At 40.4% G+C, this 23,507-nt stretch overlaps 1 protein-coding gene across 2 annotated transcripts in view; it reads left to right on the top strand.

Moving 5' to 3' along the window:
• Positions 1 to 23,060, top strand: part of LOC138038832 (coiled-coil and C2 domain-containing protein 2A-like) — a 74,105-nt gene extending 51,045 nt beyond the window's left edge. For both annotated transcript variants that reach the window (XM_068884894.1, XM_068884895.1), the window contains 20 exons: positions 1,072 to 1,167; positions 1,483 to 1,574; positions 2,292 to 2,379; positions 3,194 to 3,279; positions 4,573 to 4,726; positions 6,482 to 6,591; positions 8,290 to 8,386; positions 10,182 to 10,280; positions 12,583 to 12,756; positions 13,924 to 14,013; positions 14,566 to 14,667; positions 14,932 to 15,021; positions 15,361 to 15,475; positions 16,008 to 16,138; positions 18,674 to 18,796; positions 19,253 to 19,311; positions 19,685 to 19,750; positions 20,002 to 20,037; positions 21,084 to 21,159; positions 21,970 to 23,060. In XM_068884894.1, coding sequence (XP_068740995.1) covers positions 1,072 to 1,167; positions 1,483 to 1,574; positions 2,292 to 2,379; positions 3,194 to 3,279; positions 4,573 to 4,726; positions 6,482 to 6,591; positions 8,290 to 8,386; positions 10,182 to 10,280; positions 12,583 to 12,756; positions 13,924 to 14,013; positions 14,566 to 14,667; positions 14,932 to 15,021; positions 15,361 to 15,475; positions 16,008 to 16,138; positions 18,674 to 18,796; positions 19,253 to 19,311; positions 19,685 to 19,750; positions 20,002 to 20,037; positions 21,084 to 21,159; positions 21,970 to 22,164 — 2,079 coding nt within the window. In that variant the 3' untranslated portion in view covers positions 22,165 to 23,060. The remainder of the gene's footprint in view (positions 1 to 1,071; positions 1,168 to 1,482; positions 1,575 to 2,291; positions 2,380 to 3,193; positions 3,280 to 4,572; positions 4,727 to 6,481; positions 6,592 to 8,289; positions 8,387 to 10,181; positions 10,281 to 12,582; positions 12,757 to 13,923; positions 14,014 to 14,565; positions 14,668 to 14,931; positions 15,022 to 15,360; positions 15,476 to 16,007; positions 16,139 to 18,673; positions 18,797 to 19,252; positions 19,312 to 19,684; positions 19,751 to 20,001; positions 20,038 to 21,083; positions 21,160 to 21,969) is intronic.
• Positions 23,061 to 23,507: the final 447 nt, after the last annotated feature.

The raw sequence follows: 23,507 nt of genomic DNA, 5'->3' as shown, positions 1-23,507 counted from the left end.
TCCCCAACTTCGACAGGACTCTTGTCGTGGAATACAGAGATTAACGTCCAAGTGTCCCCTGAACTCGGCTACTCGTGTAAAGATAAACAGTTTGCATTTACCCTAACTAATCAACGTACCTTGTTCTTAAAAGCAGGTAGCAAGTGCTTTTTGTCCAAGGGAAACTTGGCGAGAGATATTGAAAATGGGCTCGATCTCGTTTCAGCACCAACGATCGAGTATTATTAAATTCTCAACCTCGGACAATGCATTTCGCGTGCTCTGATTGGTTCACTCAATCTCGGTTATCAGCTCATATACCTTAGTTTGACCTTATATGGTAAATGATTCCGCTAAGCGTTGCTAAGCTAAAAATTTCTTCCCCGTAAAGCGAAATTTCTCTCTGAATAAAACCAAAATAGAAAAACGGCCCTGTGATTGCTCATATTACTTCTGAATGTCGGGCTATTATGGGTTTCCCCGGACAGGGTGTGGCCCTATAATCTCACGCACTTACGTTACTTAGCTAAACTATCTTCGACTACATGTACCACTAAACCATTTGGCCTCGCGAGTCATAAATGATGTTAGTTGCAAAGCCAATATTGGGCAAAGCTAGTCCATAGTAATCCCGGGCAAATTATTATGCACCGTTTCACCAGGGCTCAGCCAGAGATCATCTCTGAAACTTAGTCCTACCATCAAATCGGCCTAGCCGTGGATCCTTATCTTGTAAACATGCTTTTGAGAATAAGTAAGCATTTCAGTTGCACACATAGCTTTTCGTCCGAGTCAGTAGACTTAAAGCGAGTCTTGAGGAACAGACACCTGGTTATTAATAATTATTGATTCAACCTATTTGGCCATTCATGCCAACGTTACCCGAACGATCTTACAGTGTTTCATCGATTTGCGAAAGTTCTAATTTATTGTGAAAGCCTTTCGAAAGATTCGGCTTAAATCTGCGTCCTCTCGCTGTCTTTAGTGCTTAACTTCAAGTTGCAGAATTCGCTCCAATAAATTCCAGAAGATAGAAATTGTGTATGTAAGACTTGATGTAATTCTAACACCATCTTTTATCACGGATCACAGGCGTATGAAAAAAGGCTGCGGGGAGAGCAAGATGAAGAAGAAACAGATGATGAAATATTTTCGCACAAAACCGTTGTTACAAAGTTTTTGAACAAGGTATTGAGAAAGTTTTGGGATAATGATTACTTAAGCAACAGAGGACGTTTTCTGTGTTTCCATAGCCTCATCTAAACACGAGGGGGAGTTGGAAGAATTCGAGACGAATGCGAAACCGAGACGTGGTCGAGAATTTGCATAACTGGCGAACTCAAGGGTGAATTGCCTGCTTTTCTAAGAAAGTGTTACAACTTTGTATATTTTATCAAAGCTGCTGTTCTAGCAACGTTTTTCCTGTCTTCCGTTTCTCGTTATACTGTAACTTGATATATGCATGGTAAAGCACATGCATTGATTGCTTTTTCTCCCTCATAGATTCGAGATGATGTCACTCAGCGTTCCCTGATAGCCAAACGACAAGTCGAGTTGAAGGATATGATCATTGAGGATGAAGTTCCTAATATCGGGTAGGCCGCATCTGCTTTTGTTATATGGCTCAAGGTTCTTGTCCGGGAGTCAGAGCATTGCTTATTTTTCGGTGTCATACGGTGCTAATGGTCTGATAGAAAGCCTTTCTGGCTTTGCGTCTGGAAGGGTTACTTTGAGGACAATCGGAAACAGAATTCATTGCGCAGAGAATAAGAGTTGCTGAAGAGCAAGTAGGGTCAGAACTGTTTAGAATAAAAACTGTTGACTCGCTTTTTTCACAGGATTTGGCCTTTTAACAATTTCAAACTAAAGTTTCTGTGTTGCCTATGAGCGGTTTACACTGACTTTTTGGGATGAAAGCAAATTGGTTTTTTTTAGACTCAGATAGAGAAAACTAGAGTTCCAATGTCTTGTTAGTGGTGTCAATTATTTAATTATTGGGTGAGATTTTTTTAATATCCAGAATCGACGTCAGCTGATTCCAAAAGCCTCTTCTATGATTATACGCATGTCTTTCACTTAACGGTTTAAAACAATTGTGTGATTAGATTTAATTTCTAGTAACGTTGCTTGAGGAGCACAACGCGGAAAAGAAAATCGAGCGGCTATACTGTTGCCGTTTTTGTGAAGATTTGTGAATTAGCTGTCTTCCGCGTTGTTGTTTATAAATTATGTAGGTTGCAATGAGTACCGAAATTAACAATAAGCTGGAGAACCTTCTTCAGATCACTGTGAGATTGCTTTTCTATTTTCAGGGATATTGGAGTTAAATTTGGACAAATGTTGGCTCCCCGCCGCCCGCTTCGCCCAAAACGAAGAGAAAGAAAAGTCGTGGGTGCACAGGTAGGATGAGGAAAAAGTTCCGCATCTCTGACTGTGAAGCTCCCCACTCTTCCTCCCTCCTTTCCTCTGCGATATGTCCAGGACTGCAAGCATGGAGATCCACGCTGTTTCTTTGTCTGTAGTACAAAGGACAGAAGATAAACACTGTCTTAAAGCGAAGTTACCTTGTTGCCGATAACACACACTAATAAATATTACACTCATCAGAAAATATTACCACTGCTGTTTAAATACATAATGTTTAATTGTACCAAATAGAATGGTTTTCAATTGAGTGTCGAAAGTAATTAGCAAAGTGCTTTCAATTGGTTTTGCATTACGTAACTGAGTGATTGATTTAAAGTTCTCGCGCCATTTTGTCAACCAATCAGAAGTGAAACCCAAACCAATCGTGGCTCGTGCGTGCACATTTTCCCGCGCTTTGTGTTGGCTACGTGTAATTACTTCGAGTTTTGATTGGTTTAGTGCATTGTCTCCGTCCTTTTTGATTGGCCAAAGTAATTACTTTGGTTTTGGTTTTACGACACTCGCTCTAATAATGATAATGTGGAAATGAACACGACGTTTCTTTTACAAGCGTCACGAAGTGTCCTCTTACACATCTCCATCTTCTCAACATCACTTGTGTCCCCATAACTCTTTTCTTCAAGCGAAGACGTTTATCAGCTCTGGACGTAAGTGCTTTTTCCTTGGGTAGAACTATTTATTCAGAGATAAGGAAGTATGTCATAGAGAGGGTCATTTTCAGTTGTAAGTTCAGCTTGCACCCATCTTAAACGCGATAACGTAATGTTGCTCTTGTTTTTAATTGTAGAATTTGACTGTTAGTGATGTTAAAATCATTGTAAATGTGGTGCGCGCTTTGGACATTCCTGTGAGAGACGAAGTTCAACCAGCTGGGTAGGTACCACTCTTCCATTTCGCTTCCCCACCCCTTTCCTACCCCTTCCTCTCATGCTGTTAACCTATCATAGGAAATTAAGTGCTTACATATTTGTTGAAGTAATTAAAATTCCTTTCAAACAAAGAAGTTAACACCAAAGAGATGGCTTTTTTTCATCTGAAGGCGACTATATTTGTAAGAAAATTAATGTTCTGAAAAAAAGGAACTTAATTTAAGTGTCTAGTAAAGGGAAAAAAAAGGAAAGGAACTTTATTTAAGTGTCTAGTAGATTTAGCGCTGGAGCACTAATTGGGGACACTGTAAAGTGAAATTAACAATTAACACAACAATTCAAATGTTGGTTTTTTGAGGAGAGGGGAAACCGGAGTACCCGGAGAAAACCTCTCGGTGCAGAGTAGAGAACCAACAAACTCCACCCACATATGACGCCGAGGCGAGGAATCGAACCTGGGCCACATTGGTGGGAAGCGAGTGCTCTCACCACTGCACCATCCCTGCACCCCATGACTTTTTCGCTACAATACTCGTCACAAATCGTTGAAACAGACACCGTTTCTCTCGGATTTTCTGGAAAAATCCTGAGATTTCTATTTGACAATTTGTTTTCCCAACTGAAATGTGCCTTCTCCCCCCCCCCCAATGTTGAGCCACGCGTGTTTTGAAGCACTGAGACCACTGTGATACCCAAGTCAACATTGGGGAAGGGGAAACAGCCACAAGTGTTTCAAGATTTTTGACGAGTATTGTAGGTGCGGACGTTCTCCGCATGGCACGGGAGTAAGCATTTTACGTTGTATTGCAGAGGACAGTGAAGAGTGCTCTGTACTTAAAAACACGTGCAGAGCCGTTTTCTCTGTTAATAAGACCTTTTACTTTATGGAATTCTGTCACCTACGCCGCTGTCGTACTAAAGTTCTCTTTGTCTCTTGACGAGCGGCCATGTTCTTTCAAGCAAGCAGAGAAAGCGTTTCTTTACATACGTACGTACTGAATTGTCCATTACCAATAGGGGCTTTTCTGGGCCAATGAAACACATGCACAGATCAATGATGCAACAGAACGACGCCCAGTTGTTCAGAAGTCAATTAACAAGTCAAAATTAAAGGCTAAAAATGTTATTGCGCGAACATTTTCAAGGATTAACTTAATCACCGAGCTTTGAACAATTTGCTTCAGATCAACAACTTTAAGAATCCTTACTGACCACAGGCAAACAAGTTGGCTTTTTACAGGCTCAAACCATGTGCTATCCTATAATAGCTTATTCTCTCGGTCTTGTGTTTCAACAGAAGATCTCAAGGTGCTGGGACACGATTTGCTGCAGGAGGTTCCTCGAGGTCTGGAACCTCTGCAAGGCAGTTTACAGGAGGTGTGCCTGGATTTGGAGGAGGTTCCAGTATGCCGATGGGAGTAACCCAAACCAACAATGATCCGTGGGGACAGGTAAAATGGTGGATTGAAATGTACCAATTGTACACCACATATAATTGTAGTAGTTGTGAAGAATAAGAGGATATGGCGAATGCTAGCTTGATTGATCGTTTGATTGATTGGTTACGGTGCAGCATTAGGGGGCTTAAGCACGAGACTAGCGTTTTTGAGACGCGAACGGCAACCGGAAGTGAAAATTTCGCATGCCAGGACAGTAGTATCCCCCAGATTTTGAAACTAATTATCTTTAAAGGAGAAAAGATGCTTAGCAATATAAATGTGTTTGTGTGTATACAAGTTACAGGGAAAACAGCTCACTTCCGGTTGCCGTCCGCGTCTCAAAAGCGCGCGTGCTTAAGCTTCCTATTCTCATTTTCGAACTGGGACTATGAAATTGGGGATGATGAGTAGGGCTTGGGGCGAGTGAAGATGGTGGGCAGCCATACCAACATTGATCGCAACTCTAGCGAAAATAAGCGATTAAGCCATCGAGCATGATTTCTTAAACGTGTTCCATTTGTTCTTGCTGTAAGTGTCAGCAATAAAACCTACAATGCAGGTGTAGGGTTTTCGAGAGCTTTTCGAAGTACCGGATTTGATAATGGAAGTACCGGACTTGGTTATTTTCCCGTTGTAAGGTCGATTGCAAGTGCCTTGGGAACGAACCCTCAAGGAGGTCTGAAACTCTGATACTCTCAGAAATGCTGTTTACGTTCTTGAGATAGAAAAAACAAAACAAAACAAGAAAACTAAACTTATCGCGTGAATGAAAGGCCATCAGATCGATTATCCCATTAACAAAGCAAAATGAGGCGACGTGACTTCTTGTTAGTTTGAAGGATTTATTGCGCGATTTTCTTGAGTTTCTTCAGCCCATGGCTTCTTGAGATACCCAAGTCCAAAAAGAAAAAAAAGAAGAAAAAGGGAAAAAAGAAGCCAGCAAATCTAAAAATTTATAGCACCAAAGTACCGGACGTGAAATGGTAAAAAACCGGACGAAACGTCCGGACTCCTAAATTTGCTGTTTTTAGGTCAAAACTGGGTAAAAATCCGAGTAAGTACTTTATTAGCTCACACGTACAACATTGAAAACTCACTGATAAGGTATGAAAAAATTTTATTGCATGAAGAACTATTCGTATTTAATTTTTTGCGACTTTCTGGGAGACACCATCACCAAACTTGAAAAAACTGGTTTCAATCCATTTTCATCCTCTCCATCCATGGATGCAAATAACAAAGAATAACTTCAGTGTACTACACCATTATTTTTTGGCCTTGATTCATGCAAAGACTTATTTTAGTGTTTTGAAGTTTGACTGAAATAGCGTGACACTTCCCCTTTAACCTGGTGTTTTGTGGAGTTGCCATTGCTGAAGCCGTCCTCATCGCTGTAAAGTTTCCCAGTAACAGGGGTCGATAGTGACAATGTCTCTATGGCTGAAATCGACTAAATAATCCTTTCCCGGGTTATTGGAGAAACCCTACTAGAGAACAAATTGGACGCCCTTTGGACGCCTAGCTCCGAAAAACGTTTAACATGGATGATTAAAAGAAAGGTGAACGCTCTTAGGATGACGCCATCCCGGCTATGGATTATATTTTCAATGGTAACGCTCTTTTCAAAGCCGAAACGAATGGAACGACGAAGTACCGAATCAGCAATCTCTGTAACTTGTTTGTTTTTCGCCTATTCGAAGCCTTTTGATGTGAAGGGTATTTTTGAACATATCAGATTTTCCAATTAATCTTTTTTTACTTCAACAGTCACTTGTCCGTCCATTTGTGGAGGCAGTTTTTCAAGGGAATTTTTCCAGTACCACAGTCGCTGACGGGCCTAATCCAAGCTGGAACGAACAGCTTACTCTTCCCTTCAGGTAATTCTAAAAATAATCGCTTCCGGGGAAAGGGTGGTTATACTCGCTCGGCTCTCTGGGAGTCAAGTGACTCTTTTTATTGGTATCACTGAGTGTCGTCATACCCTTGCGTGTAATTAGATGCATGACCACTTACGATATCGAACATGATGTGTCCCTTTAAGTCTAAGCGTTTGCTACCTCTTTCTTGGTAAGAGTAAGCCGAGGGTTAGTGTTTTTTGGTGAAGGCAGAAGCGTTTAACTCTGGTTCAAAGCTTGGGATTTTTTGTTTAAAAAATTCCCTTTTTGGATGTAGCGTAGCTTGTGCATTTTCCCGCACGTGCAACTTCGATCTTATTTTTGTCCATATTTGGGCATAAAGTTGGTTTCCTAAAATCCCCGGCTTTGTTCCAAGGAAAAGCGTTGCAAGTTACACGCTTCAAGGTCATTTGCTTCTGGTGAGGGTTATTGCAGCAGTTTGTCTTTACTTGTGGCTCGGAACTTGTGGGACAATATGGATGGATGTTGGAGTTGGGGAGAAGACTAACGGGACACTTCGTGATGCTTAATATCAAATGGTCGTGCATCTAATTACGTGTTACGTGGATATCTGAACTTATTAAATTCTCAACCTCGGATAATTCATTGCTCGTGCTCTGATTGGTCATATACCTTATTACATAGTTTGACCTCATATGGTAAAGGATTGCGCTTTGCGTTGGTAAATTAAAGTTTTTTTCGCCGGAAAGCGAAATTTCTCTCCGTATAAAGCAAAAAAAAAAAAAAAGTGTGGAAATTGTGGATCAATTCTAAATCTTAGAAGTACGCGAAAAGGTGAGAGACGTTTTTGTGATGAGCCTGTGTCTGTCTGACCACGAGGTATCGCCCAACATCACATTTTCTTGAAGTTGGCCTCGTTGGCCATTTACCATCTCATATCCAACTCGCACTCATGGAATAATTGTTAAATATCTGAAACAGAGATGATAAAGGCTACTTCGGTGGCCTTGCAACTAAAGTAGACCTGCCTGTCAGGAAGTAGACCTGCCACTCGTCAGCTCGACATAAGCAGTTAAGCAGTTAACCGCGCACCGGTGGTTCAGTTGTTGAGCACTGGGATGCTATGCGGGAGGTCGTGAGTTCTACTCCGGCCGGACCAACACTCATGGTCTTAAAATAAATGAGGAGAAAGTCCTGTCTTTGTATTGACATCTGCAAATGGTTAGACTCTCGAGATAAGGACGATAAACTGTAGGCCCCGTCTCACATCCCTTCAATGTTCATAATCCTGTTGGACGTAAAAGAACCTACGCACTTGTCGCAAAGAGTAGGGCATGGTGTATCATGGTTGGGAAGGTAAATGCTCGGAGATACTTGCTACACCAAGCTACTCTAAAACCCGAGGGTAAATAAAGATATGAACCATGAACTGAACTCAGTTACGGTAACCCCAATGCCAACTTTGATCCTTAGTTCTAAGGACTGGTTCACTCTAAAGACGCAAGCGTATATAAGCTCAACCATCACACACAGACGCATTGATTTCATGCTAATTAGTGTCTCGTTCCAGCGAAAAATACCACTGATCAAAACGCTGAGTTTGCTTATGTTTGTTGTAACCGCAACGTGCCACTTCAACAGTTTTGCGGTATCCCCGTTGACTTAAAATGAGTGCGTCATTATTATCATTAATTGTTGTCTTGCTTTCTTGTCTCACAGAGCACCTAATAACGATTACTCTCCTGAAACTCTTCAAACTGTCAATGATGTGGTGTATCTCAATCTGTTCGATGAAGTTGTCTTCAATATTCTGCAAGTAAGGTGCATGCCAAGACAACTTGGCACTTGTGCTCATATAAGCCAGTCACTAGACGCGAAGACGAAGAAATAAGTGGAATATTTTCTCAAGGGGTGTTTTCAAACCAAATGACAAATTAAATTTTACCACGTCTTTCCAGTGAAAACTAAGGGAGGAATATTCTCTCATCAAAACGAGCGTTGGAGGAGTTTGTGTTGACATGAGAGGACTAAAATAAAGAATTGAGCCACCTGCCGTTTTCACCCTGCCAAAACCACGCGTCCTTGTTGGGACAGTTTTCGTGCTTAAGCTTTGTATAGGCCGTGAAGTTATGCTATGGGTAAAAACGAAAACTCGTTCGATACTATGCAGAATGACATTGAAAGTGATTTTTACAAAATTTCCAAATTGCTATCCTCTCTGTTAACTCTTAAGCTGATGTCTCAAAGATGGTGCCAATAAGATGGCCGACGGCGCGATTTTGTTGTGCTTCACTTCAAACAATAGATGCTCGAACTAGTCATTTTTTAGATCAGTGGCTGAGAGAGCCTTTTAGCCTAGGTTATAGGCCACCACGTTTTTCAACTGAAACAAATTTGCTTACGGATAGGGTATGAATTTGGGGCACTACCAAGGCCGCTGTTTCTTTGTTTCGCGTAGTCAATATGGCCGCCGTGACGTCATCAGCACAATACCATAGTACACCTCTTTTAACCCCCCCCCCCCCCCCTCTCCAAAAAGGAAAAAAAAAAAAAAAAGAAAAGAAAAGAAATACATGATCGTTGTTTGCAATTCCTCCTGGGACATGAAGATTTCTCAAGAGAAATCGAAAACAATGCCTATGCAAATTTTTTGGGGATTAAAGAGGTGTATTATGGGATCTGTGCAAGTAGTGAATGCAACCTTTTTGAGACGCGGACGACAACCGGAAGGGAACATTTCGCATTCCAGTACAGTAGTCTCTGCCAGTTTTTAAACTAATCTTCTCTTAAGCCTGGCTTTTATCGACATAGACCTCTTTCATAATGGCAGCCAAATCTTTTTTTGTTTTAATGCTAATAAGCCTTTCTAGCCTCGCTACGGCGAACAAATTTCCAAATGAGGCCATTAAGTCCAATTAACATAAATACAAAAGAAGTTGAAGGGGCTCGCCATTTATGAAAGTGGTCTATAAGCATCAACATCACCCACGTCCACCATTTTGTTGAAATGCTTAGTCGCGGGGTATCTGGAACGAGTGCTTTAATTGGACAGACACGGCCAGGCGAAGCAGATTTCCTTGTTCTTATGCTGTGTTTCGCAACTGAGCAGCAGCGCAAGGAAAAGGAAAAGGAAAAATGTTGATTCTTGCGCTTGTGCTTATGCCTGCGTCAACCCCGTTTTCACGGTGAAATAAGCGCTCTTGTGCTTGTGCTTGTGCTTGTGCTTGTGCTTGTGCTTGTGCTTGTGCTTGTGCTTGTGCTTGTGCTTGTGCTAGTGCTTGTGCTTGTGCTTGTGCTTGTGCTTGCGCTCAATAGGTATTGCGCTTGCGCTTGTGCTTGTGTCACTAGTGAAAACCAGGCCTCATAGTTCTCCTGGTCTCTCTTTTGTGTTTGATTTGCTCTTAACTCCATCTCACTGATAGTTTTTTTTCTCTCCTTTTGGATTTTTTAAAAAAATTTTTCTTCCCTTTCTTATGCAATTTTTTTTCTCAATCGCTTTCTAAATTTCTAACATGTATTTGAAAATATATTGTATTTCTCCTCCCCTGATCTTGCTATTTGCGTGCCTTTAGCTTTCTCACTTAACAGCCTCTTTTGAATCCTTCTTTTAGGATGATCGACAGCTATCAACAAACATTCATCAGCGGCTTGAGCGACACTGGCTGGGCAGCATTGAGATTCCCTTTTCCACAGTTTACTTCAATAACAAGGTAAAGATAGCAAGTCAATACCTGTTGAGCTGCAAAGTTTAATGGAACCATTCCGTTTTTCCCCAGAGCAGAATGAATGAATGAATGAATGAATGAATGAATGAATGAATGAATAGTAAATAAATAAATAAATAATAAATAAATAAATAATAAATAAATAAATAATAAATAAATAAATAAATTGTAGTCACTCGGAATTTACTGAATAAGCGTTCTTCTGAAATTACTTTCGGCTCTCGGGATTGGTTCAGAAAACAATGGACATAAAGAACGATACAAAAGAAACTACGGACCCTAACTCTAAAAACAATAGACCTGCGTCCTAAAGGGATCCAATGAAATTAGAGGTTTTAAAGAGCTGCGTCCCATCTCTCCTAGAGGGGACTTTACGATCTACGACGGCGACGTCAACGAAAACGTCACCTCAAAATATAACTTTGCACTATCGTACGTTTCTCGCGGTCAGGCCATCTCGTTCGCGTCGAAAAATGTGGGCGAAGTATCCTAAAAATAAATTGGTACTAGCGGTTGACAAGTGAAAATAGAGAATTATAGATTCACATTTGTGCGCTCGCGTTATCAAAAATCCTCAAATTTGGTGATTTCACGTCGTTGTTGAGCAGGATACCGCACGACTTTGTGCTAAAATGCGTTCCGCACGTGCAGGATGATTATTTTTCCTCATTTAACCAATGATATTGTTGTCTCGTGGCGTTCTCGTTGACGACCGCGTCGTAGATCGTGAAGTCCCTAGTCATGAGCTCCTGAATTGGCGGCTACCCTGCGTATAAGGGAAAGCAAAAGAAAAAAAAAAATCACAGTTTTGGCTGGAAAGCGAATGTCATGGGGGAGATCATCAACACTGGTATATTTTGAAGGGTGGATTACTTAACTCGGAGGATTTTGAAACTAATGTTTTCGCGCGAAAACTAAGGACTAACGCTCGAAACATCAACTTACAAATCTTTCTTATGCAGTGGTTAATTAACCTTTTAGTTTATCAATTTGTTCGATAAAACCAAACTTACGAGAAACATGTACAGTTTTCTGGTCACTGAGAAAACAAGTATAAAATGCCTTGTAAATAGGGTTTCAGTGGTGCTATATTCCGAGGCCAATATTAAAGTGGTACTATGATCAAAAAACCACATCCTTTTTTTCTTCAGATTTTGAAAGCGTGTTCGCTTAACACCTAACTGGCAAAATTTTGAGCTTTGAGTTTTATCCGAAGGCTGTTTATTTTGAGTGTAAGTTTTGGATTTGACGGTCCGCCATTACTCACGTTCAAAACTTACCGATTGAGCATCAGAGGGTTGGATCTAGAGAAAATGACGTCATTTACTCACAAGCTTAAAATTTCAGCGTGTAAACGCAATTTATTATATATGCAAAACACGGGTTTAAAAGTCTGAAAGCCCGAACCTCCCGTGCTGCATATTAATTCAGCCGCGTACACACGCATTGCATTCTTAAACTAGTGAGTCTTTGTCGTCATTTTCTCCGCGATCCAGCTCTCTCAAGATTTTAAAGTTAGTAATGGCGGACCAATAATAAGAAAATTGCAGTTAAAATAAACAGGTGTTTTTTTTTAAAATCAGAACTTAAAACTTGGATTATTTAGTGTTTAGTTAACATAGTTTTGAAATCCAAAGAAAAAAAAGAAATCTTTTTTTGGTCGTAGTACCACTTTAATGATTTTCATTTTCAAATGGGTACAACGTTTTAAAGTGCCTATCACCCCAACAAACTTTTGCACTTTAATTGTTTTTCGAAATCGTCCCAAATATATTGTACTGCTTTTGGATCCTTTATAATAAGAGTTCACTTTTTTATTCACTGCGGAAGACGGAGGAACTGGTCATGGAATGGGTTCGATACTGGGTGGATGTCACAAATTACTTAGCATTGCTGTTTTCAATCACAATGCAAAGCAGTCTATGTGAGCAACCCGGTATTAAACCCATTCATCTTCTGCTTGTGCGTCGTAGATCAAATTACAACCAGTTTTCCACTTTCTAAGAGACGTTTTTTAGGAAACAAAGAATTAGCGTTAGACAAGTGCAGAGAATTGTTGAGCGGAAAGGATGATTTTTTGAGATGATCGACATTTGACTTAACCTTTCTTCTGGAAGCTTTGCTGTAGTCCATAAAGAGACAGCTGTCTGTGTCGCATTTGGAATTTGGTAAAACTTTCTTCAGAGGTCTGTCCGTGCCATGACAGACATGACTAGTGTTGGGTAACCAAGCCTCTGCAAGGCCTTGAAAGGATTGTCGTTGCATTGGGCGTATTTTGAATTCGCAGGTTGAAGGCACATTTCGTGTGAACACACCACCAGTTCTCCTCGGCTATCACAAACGGGGACGACATTCCGGAGCTCCAGGAAGTCTGGGAATCATATCCAGAGATGACACTTTACTAACCTTGTTCATCACCATTGAACCACCACTGCAACCATCACAGCCGCTGGCAGAAAGGGTGTGTGTACCTTATTTTTATGAGCTTCATTCACCATGTAATCTGAGTCCTACAATAATTATTGTTTCTTTTTTCTGTCATTACGATTATCCCTGCAACAGTTTTTATCTTAAATCCATTATGAACAGTACACCATTTCATTGTTTACACTGAAAATGGGTTGATGGGTATAGATTTAGGCAAAGCGGAGCTCCCAGGTTATTTATTCTTACTGGCCTTACTTAAACGAATTTACGGAATAAAACCATTTTGATTGTTTTTGTTTAGCCTCGACGAAAAGCAATCAAATAAAGAAAGCCAAACAAAACAATCCAAAACGAGTTAAAACAACAAGAAGTTGAAAAATAGTAAATATGCCCTAACATAGAAAGTTTACAAGAAGAGTGTACCGTCATACTGAGTAGGTTACCAAATACCATCACGGTCGTGCATTTTCCTTTAAAATGAGATTGCCAAATAGACTTTCGACCGGAAATCGAACATTGGGAATCATCTTTTTGAATTTAAACCGGCGAAAAATGCAGGAAAAAGATATTTTACAAACCTTTTTCCACCTGAAAACGAAAAGCGTCGACTGTTAAGAGCTTTAATTGACGTAGTATGGCCGTGTAGTCGTGTCGAGCCACAAAAAGCGCGCGAAAAATTTAGCCTCGTTTATGTTCAGGTGTCCTGATTACAAGAAGTTAACCTGGCTTAAGCCTGCGATCCAATCGAAAACCAGTACCTAGTTGGCGGTCAGCTTAAAAAAAGCTGACCTCGATTAGCTCTAAACTTGAGCCCGCGATATGGTCACGTGATTCCGGTCAGCGGATACCTTGTTTTGACAGGTGTATAATTGACCACAACATGGAAGTCTACCATCAAAGATGTACGCTGTAAACGGCCGCCATGTTGGACGTTTTGATTATTATTATTATTATTACTATTATTATTATTATTATTATTATTATTATTATTAGGATATTATTAGATTATTGGACAACTTCGTGGTGCGTACGAGCCCACGAACAATACCGCTAGCCATGATTACCATGAAAAAATCACGATATTTTCTTACCAATGGTGCTCCGCGCGCGCGCCGAGCACCATTTCGGTGTTCGTACAAATTAATTATAATTTTCAGTATGTTGTGTGGACCTCAAATTTAAACTTATTGTTTCCTCCTAGTTTGAAAGCAATGAGGAAGATAAGCTTCTACACAATGCTCAACTATGGCTTCAAGGGCTTCGAAAGAGGTTCCCCAAACGAGAATACAAGGTGACTTAAGTGGATTAGTTGTTATCTCCAAAAACAGTACGAAGGAGACATGAAAAGAGTATGATTGGAAGAGGAACAAAACGACTCTTAAATACTTCAACTTCTTGTTGTAGACTATGAGTTTCGGATCTGTAATTTTGATGTTAACAAATTATTGATATTATTTAACTTGCTTCTTTAACACGCCACACCAGTTTTAATGCTAAAACTTCTAATCTTTTGATAAAGAATGGCAATAAAAAAAGCAGAACTTACAAAGCTGCGCCATCAGATTCAGTCTACTTAAGCATGCGTTATCATCTTCGTGTGCATTCTTTGTGTGGAACAACTCGACCATAAAATTTCTTTGCCAAAAAGCACTGGCACTTTTATAAAACAAGTTGTTTCACATTTTGTCAGATGTGTATCTAGTTACGCCGTAACGTGTCCAGTGTATCGGATACACTGCACATGTTTCTTGAGCAGAAAAATGAGCCAGGGTTGACGAGAACCACTCAAATGAATCCAAACTAATTGTAAACTATTCATAGTGGACTATTCCTTTTCTCGCAGGCGTTGGCTACAAACCTGGCGGGAAAGAAGGTGTTCTTAACCCGATTCATCAGATCACAGAATCCTCCTGATGAGCTTCTCGAAGAGTCACAATACCAAATGGTTAGGAAAAAATGTCACTGCTGTAAAACCTGTTTCAATTGGAATTCCTGATTTTTACTTTTAGACGAGTTGCTTGCTTCTCGATTCCTTTCTCTTGTTTCCTCCGGACAAACACTTCGTAGCGACACTCTAGTGACTTCCTTGGCACTGTGGCGGACACCCACAAGAACATGTCTTGTGGCACAAAGAGAGTTCTTTAAGTAATGCTCTTTCAAACTTCTTTTGAAGCCCTTACTATTTCTTTTCAATTTTTAACATTTCTAGGAACGCATTGCTCGGTATGTGTCTATGATTCCTTTTCTCTCGGATTCGGCTGCCTTCCCTGACCTCTGTGATATCTGGGCCACATCTGAGGTGAGTATGAAGACTGCTTTGAAAGGTTAGTTTAGAGGTTTCAAAGGGCGTTAAAAAAGAAAAGAAAGAAAAAAGGAATAAGACAGTACTGGCCCATTTCCATACCACGCGAAGGGGACCAGCTTTGTAGCCGCCAGCTATGACATTGCATTGGCTCGACACTTCGTCCCAAGGAAAGATTGCGTGACAAAGCAAAAGAGTGTCGGCGAAGGAGGTTACCTTGGTGTGGTGTTGAAGATTGATTTCGATTGCAACTGTACTTTATACTTTTCTTAGAAACCAGTTCATCTTAATTATGTGCGATTTGATGGTATTAAGTTGTGTTTTTGCCCCGTACAGGAATTCCTTCGTATGCTTGCGGGAGACGAGGAGGAGCATGCGGTGTTACTGTGTAATTATTTTCTTCATATTGGCAAGAAGGCATATGTTGTTTTGGGAAGAGGAATACCAGAAGGTTAGCATTGTTTGCGTAGTCTTTCAAAAGTCTTCAATATCAATATCTGGACCTTGATTTGTCCTAAGAACATTGAAAAGTCGTTTTCCCAATATTCCTGGAAATGGCCTAAATATTATTCAAAGCTTTTTCGTTTCGTATCTGAAGATTTCCAAGGGAGAATCTTTATTTTTCCCCGTCAAATTCATCGCGTTAATTATCCTTTAATATTTTGTTTTGTCCTGAGTAGGCTCCACTATCCTTGATGAAGTTTGAAACTCGTGTTCAATATGAGTTTTCGCCGTCTATCCCCAACTCTAAAAAATATTGTAAGAAATGCAGTGAAACAGGGGTCAAAGTGGAGACCTGAAAATGCATCGTTTTGAATGCGCTCATCTGGGAGAGTTTTCAGTGTCGCAATCTAAACCGTCATTTTGCTTGATTCGTGTCCTAAGCGGAGCAAAGGGGTACAGACTGAACTATTCATTCAAAATTTAAAATAGGCAGCCAATTTCAATTTCCTTTCTGATTTGACTGATTTGATGTGTTTAAGGTTCTACAGCTTACGTTCTGACATTAGATGGCTCGCCGCGATTGTGGAATGCTCACACTGGTCACAAATATGATGTGCAAGACGCAAACTGTCCTCTAAAGAGCATCGGATGTATCGTCAACCACGAAAATGTAAGAGTTGTAAGATCCACTTTCGTTTATTTAGCTTCACCTTAGAGAGACTACCATGGCTCATCACCCTTCTCGTTAACGGCCGGCCAGCGACACCTTCCAAACAGCCAGTGTAATTTTAATTACACTGGCTGTTTGTACAGTGTTTAAAAATGGCTGGTCTCATTTTCTAATAAAACAGTAGAGTTTATGTTCTTGGGCATAAATATGTTTTGGGCCCGACTCAGACTCATTCTAGACCGAGCCTTAGGCGAGGGTTAAAATGAGCTCTGAGAAGGGGCCAAAACATATTTATGCCCAAGAACATAAACTGTATTAGTATTATCACTTTGGATGGCATTGAGAAATAGAAACTTTAAAAAAAGACAACAAAGCAGTCTGAACAATCACGCGAGTGTCTTCAATTTGAATGGGTTTTATTTTTCCTCAATGAAAACACACCATCAAGCGAAGCTCGCTAGAAATTACACAATCTTGCCATTTGAGTTTTCAAAATTATAATTGATGAAAGGATAGATCCATAAAGCTTTTGTAAGTTTTGAAATTAATTGTACAATTGTACAATTTCATGCTTTTTATTGGTTTATTTCAGCGGGCTAAAATACATTTTAGCCCGCCAAATTCTCCATTTTAGCCCGCAAAATGCGCCTCAATGCCCGACAAAATGATAAAAATTTCTTAGCGTTCGACGAAGGACAGCGCATCCAGTGCCAGTCCGGCGTGATGTCCCTTGGGTATCGATCACACGATTTCAGGGTTTGGACGCCATCTTGCTGGCTGGCTGGCTGGCACACTTGGCCTCGAAATTATGTGCCAGCATGCGCACAGGTAGCCCAGGCTCGGACGGTCCTACGAGGCTTTGGAAACGACCAGTTAACCATTGACTGATCTGCTCTCGACGTATTTAGTCTCAAATGATCAGTTGACTTGCCGTGTCCAAATGTTGTAAGTGAGCCTCGTAGGATTTTGAATATATGTATATTCATCGTTATTTCTCAACAATGGATACTCGCTGGACCTTCAAACTTGGTCAAGGAGAAGTAATTTATCCGTGTGGTTGCCGCCGGAGTTTGAGCGCGACTGATGTCAGAGAAGCTTGATTTTATCAGCGAGATGTGAGGTAAGCTGGAAATTACATTCCAGCCTTTCCTTTCTTATTGTGGTACAAGTGACAACCCGGGAAGCTGAGAAATGGCTTAAATGAAGTTAAAACGGGCAAATAACCACACAGAAAGCGAGCAAGTGACCAGGGGCCCGTTTCTCAAAAGTCCCGAAAATTTTTCGGGCCCGAAAAGCCATTTGCGAAACTGTCAACCGCTTGTTCTGAAAAGCCGATCTTTTAACATGATTTCAAGGTAACAAAAAGCAAAATGGCTGTGAAGTTTGACGACTTAAATCCTCTCCGTTCTTGAGATACAAAGGGAATTGTGACACCCGAAAACGGCCCGTAAAGTTTCGGGACTTTCGAGAAACGGGCTCCAGGACAATAAAGCAGGGCTTCTTTATTGACAACTTTTGCACGCAGATATCTTTTTGAGTCTTTTATCGGGATTCCCATACAATTCCTTTTAACTTTTACCGTCAGAGCCTGGGTGGCCTGTGGTGTACAGTTTCCCTAAGGGAAAGTAAAAGTAATTCCTGTTGGATGGGTTCATACTTGGGTGGATGACCACCCGGGTAATACACTGTACTGTACACTCTATGGAGCCTGCTGATATCCCGCAAAACTGATATTGCATTTTAGTTGGTTATTGAAAATCCTCTGCGCTGATTGGTTGCGCCAGCCGTTTTTTCGAGTTGACAGACGAATAAATTAATTGCTTTATTGAAAATGCATATTTTTCAAATAATCACTTATGCAATAAAACTAAAAAAGTTATTCACCTCAGGCTCGATGACTAAAAACTCGACTTCGTCTCGGTATTTATTCACCGATAGTCACGAATAATTGTTAAATAAAATTAACAAGAAAACGGTCAGAATACTTATAGTGTGATACCTTACTGAAAAAAATAATATTTACTATTCGGTGAAAAAAAGATGGCAAGAACAACAATGAATGTAAATTTTGTTGTGTGACCCATCCGTGTTTCTTCAGCTTGGTACATCGACTTTCTTCTTAATGTGCATGGACCTTATTCGCACGGTGGCCATATTGGCCATACACAGATTTCGTACCCCGAGCCTCGAGTTGAAATGTTTGGGAACGAGTTTCGGTGCGCAAGAACAAAAGTTTTCAATCCCTCGGGACTCAATATGGCCGCCGTGTGATTAAGGCCCATGACCAAAAGCAGACTGCTTTTCTTCTGTGATCACGTCCATATCCTTTCTTCACATATCGCCTGCTGACAACGTTAATTGCTAGACCTCCACCATATGCCAAAGGCCTACCTACCATTGATTTAGTAACAAATATACAATTCCAATCAATGCACGTAAATCTAAGTTTTGACAGATAAGAAAATTGGCATTTCAAAATTCCATTGATGTCCTCCCTGTATCACTAATACAGCGTTTTGCATTAAAATAATTTAGATTTGGGGCAACATTCAACCTTCGGAAGAACCATATCGATTGCTGTTTGACTTGACGAAAACAAAGTCCTGGCAGCCGTTCTTCACAAGGTCTTATCCAAGGCCTGCTTTACTCAGCATCCAGGTATTGCATCTTACCGTTGTTATGGGCGTGCTCACTTATTTGTCGTGCGATCTGCAGTGAAGTTTAAGGGAACCCGAGAAAGCATTCTCTAGATGAAGTCCTAAATATCACACCATGTCTTGTTTTGTTGTAGTGCTGAATATCCTGGTTGCTTTGTTGCTTGATTAGCGCCAATCGTAATTCCGACTAAAATCTAATTAGTGTTACCGTGGAAATTATCCCACATTTGCTGCCGCACCTAGGGCAAAAGTATCTATTTGCGACCGACCTCCGGAGTTTTAAGAAGGCAGGAGTACTGTGTAACAGCACAACTTTGTTGAAATTTTCTAGCGAATTTATTTTCCACGAGAACGATTCTTTTTCGTTCAGAGCTTTTTTTTTTCGACAGAAAGGTGTATCGTCCTTTTAGGATATGAATATTAATCCACTCAGTAGTTATTTTGTCCTGGTTTACAGAAAGAGGTTCTTGAGTACAAACGTGTGGATCAAGAGTATGTTACTGGACTGCAAGAGAAGTAATGACACTTTGTTACAACATTTGATCTTACAGTTTCTTTTGTTTTCGTCGACTGACCTACTTAAAGAGGGCTTAAATACCACACCCAGATTACATTAATGTTGGTAGGACAATGTTTCTTCCGATGGCAATTACGTGGGTTTTGGCTCTCTGTTTTCTCCTCTCTTCAACCTCATGTGGCCTCAAATGGGGGATGGATGTGGTGGGCGAGTGGTTGAAAACTAAGACCTTTTCTCACGTTTTCTCGGCCCGTAGTTGGTTGGGTGGGAAAAGTGGAAATCTCCAAGAATGAGGAAGCCTTGAACGCTGTTTAGGGATTTAGCGTATTTTTGTTAACGCGCTTCAACATTATTAGCTGTCTTTTCTTTTAGAATCGAAAAGATTTTGAGGGATAAAGTTATGTCTTGGAGACCTCGCTTTGTGACTCGATGGAATAGGTAAGATCAGTAACTGTTGAACTAATGCAACAACTCTCTTACAAAAACACCATTTGCAAGCATCTTGATACCGAATTCTGAATGATTATACATTTTTCCAGGGAAATTTCAAATCAGTTTAGCTAGCCATAGGGTAGGCCAATATCTACTCCCATCACTGTTGGGTAGTTTACTACTGCATTTGCGATATAAGAAAGATATTGCGCGTGGTGTCAGTCAGTAACGAGCACATTTTGATCTCATCTTGACAGGTTTTGCACTCAAGCCTTCAGGAGCCTTCTTGCTCAGTAAGTGCGAGTGACGAGGTCTGATAAAACTGACTGACCACAAGGTCTGCGTTGCGTGACAGTCACAACTAGAAGAATTTTGCAAGGTTTTCTGGTCATATTTGTACTCTATGCAAAGCTGACAAGCAGGCCCTACGCCGCATATTTTCTTGTAACCGCTACGGTTTAAGTATAGGTTGGTGTTTGTTTGAAATTGGTGGTACAAAAAATAACCCATTACGGATCGTAATATAAACGTTGAACATACAAATCGTGATATTTAGGCCCCGTCCACACGTTTCTTTGCGGATTCAAAATGTTCACGTTCACACGGATCCGGATTCAAATAGAATCTGCCCGTCCTCAAGTATCCCGATTCGTTTTAGTATCCAGGACTCCTTTGTTACTATTGTCAACAGAGCATGCCCCATCAGGCGTGCGAGTTGGCGACAAGAGCATTTCGTTCAGCGGCCACGTTGAATAATTACGCGGTAAAGATTGGATCTGAGTACGGGTACGGGTACACGGAAGGCGAATCCGCAAAGGAAAAGTTGCGGATTCAAAAATATCCCGACAGGTGTGGACGGGGCCTTAGATGAAGAATTCGGAATTCGAAAGAACGGTTATATTTTTTGGAAGGTCCTTTCCTTATTCTCTATTTTCGAATTCCCCATAATACACTTTGTTTGCCCCCCCAAATTTTGCATAAACCATTGTTTTCAAATGCTCTTGGGAATATGCATTGTCCCCAAGAGCATTTTAAAACAATAGTTTATGCAAAATTTGGGGAGCAAACAAGATGTATTATGGGGAATTCGAAAATAGAGAATTGATCCTGTTTCATTTTCAAAGACTATTGCCTAATTACTTCAACTTGTTATTATTTTTTTTCAAAGAGCTTCTATCATTCCATTGACTGGCAACTTGATCCAGTCCCCATTTCAATGTAGAAATGGAAGAAAAAACACCATTTTACCTCCCTTATTCATACATTTTCCTTCAACTGACAATTTATCTTAGAAGTTTCCGGAATTGTATACCATTTATTTTTCCTTCTTTGAATTTAGCATGGAACAGAGTGTGAGCCAGGCCACTGCAATTAATCACGCCGCTGAGCTGGATCAGATTCTCACTTCCTACAAGGTTCATCTTTATGTCGATATATTGCTTCAAAGACTGATTAATAATTTATCAGCCTAACAGCCTATCAAAACGTCGATAACACGTCACGTGCGCGAGCTTTAATCCGATAAAACTCTCCTCGTTAAAATTCTTTACATAAAGAACAGTAATGAGGCCCGCCTTGTTTTTCTTGCATGCTAATATCTGCCCCTCACATTTTGAACCTTTGTTTGGACTCCCGAGGGACACGTACGCTTCTTGTGGAATGTTTTTGAAACCGTTCAAAAAAAATTGCAGCACGTGTTTGGTCGGATCTAAGAGCACGCGGCTACGCCTTGTATTTTTAAACCCGATGAAACAATGCTGCTCGTTTTTTATACAGTACGTAATGCTCGGGATTTATATTGGGTGGGGGTCACTACTCATTCTACCACGTTGGGTTTTTCTTGGAGAGTGAAACCAGTAGCGTACATGAACTAAATTGAAATATGAAATAGACCTTATTCATAAATGGCGGTCACATTTATAATTCTTTTTTCCCTGTGCAAATTAGCCTACCAAGCCTCATTTTAGAGCAAGAATTCTCTTCAATTCACTGTAGGGTATCGAGGCTTGGTAGGCTAATTTGCACTTCGACAAAAGAAATATAAATTGACCGCCATTTATGAATAAGGTCTATGAAATGTATATTTGAAGTGCGGCTTATAGAAGAACGGTCGAGGATCACTTCTCTCATTCGTAAAATGAAATATGCTGTGCTATTTAACCGATTAGTCTCGTACACTCGACGGTAATGAACATCTTTTGATCACGCATGTGTTTTCTTTTCAGTTGTCTGGTTTTCCAATTAACATGTCTTTCACTGAAGTGCCTCCTGTATCGGAAGCCGTTTACAGCACTGGCGTACACACAATTGAAGACCCGGATGTTGAATTCGCTCTTGCTGTACACATTCACCCCTACCCACAAGGGGTGTTTTCTCTTTGGATATACGTGGGTACCCTGAGGAGAAAAGCTGGTTATTAAGGCCCCATCCACACTGAATGGTGTAGGTGATGCGCTTTCTCCTCTCATGCATACTGAAACGCCCAAAAACGCTGATGAAAACGGAGTCTTCTGAAATCACCTCGTTTTTACTGCGGATAGGTGAAACCAGGCCCTTTGAACCCGATGACGGCGGGGCGTAAACGCATTGGTGTGGATAGGTGAACACGAAAACGTTTGAAAACGACGACTTTAATCGTTGAAGTGTGGATGAAAAACATTTTGTTTTCTCCGAGATGAAAACGGATACGGAGAGTTTAAAAACGCCCATGCGACGACATGCAGACTGACGTCGTATCTCGGAAACAATAATTTCTACAAACAAACTCAAGTGCAACCCGTTTTCTATTGAACCGTACCTTTTGAGTTCAATACTAAAACACTAAACAAGGACGGGAGTAATTCCAGCCACCTCCAGATGTGAAAAGGGCGCTCAGTTTCCGGTCCCCTTTAAACATTTTTTCAAGTTAAATGACACTATTAGTTGTGGACGAAAGGTGAGGTTTTGTAAAATTGTTGTACGAGTCAGGTTTTTCTTTCTGAACATGTGCACTTGGCTAAAATCGTAACAGCGCTTGTGCTCAGAGCTCAAGAGATAAATTTTAAAATTCCAATGTAAAGATCGTTAATTTTTTGGAGTATATACTCAGGCCCTTTTCAAATTAAGTTACATTGTAGGTTTCAATCCCTTATACTTTATGGTTGTATGATTTCGTAAGAAACAGTCGGTTAATTATGTATGGGTGCGTCAGTTGCGAAAATATAAACTAAAGCTCAGCTGTAGATATTAAACATTTAAACGCGGAGAATGTTATTTAAACTTGTTAGTCAGGCAGTTGTTGAAAAAAAAAATGCCGAGATTACAAGCCAAACGGAAATTTACTTCTTCTTATGGTGTGGCCTTACTGTGAAACTTAAGACAAGTTATGAATGCGTATCCTAAAAACCAAAGTCGACAAGCCAACGTTAATCACCAGCAAGAACTTTATTCCAAAATTATTCATTTACAAATCATGTTACGACTACATTGTTTAGCTATAAACCCCGCCCACAGCAAATTACCCCATTTATTTCCAATTTACATTACACACCAGACTCCTTGATTCCACATCTTTCAGTGATGTAATTTCTCACGATAAATGTAATATAAAACCGAGTTCGTAAGAAGGGAGAACAGAAAGAGTGATCAACCAATTCAGATATCTCCTCTCAGTTTAGATATATAAAAAAATATCGCTTTTGGTCCTTCGCGAGTTCGACCCCTTCGATTTGTCTCGCGCAATTCGAAAGTTTTCTAAGTTCTAAAAAAATGAACATTTCTTTAC

Source organism: Montipora capricornis, chromosome 2 (assembly GCF_036669925.1).
Source record: "Montipora capricornis isolate CH-2021 chromosome 2, ASM3666992v2, whole genome shotgun sequence".
Lineage (NCBI taxonomy): Eukaryota > Metazoa > Cnidaria > Anthozoa > Scleractinia > Acroporidae > Montipora > Montipora capricornis.
Note: the sequence above shows the minus strand (reverse complement) of the source record. Positions and strands in the feature narration are given on the sequence as shown.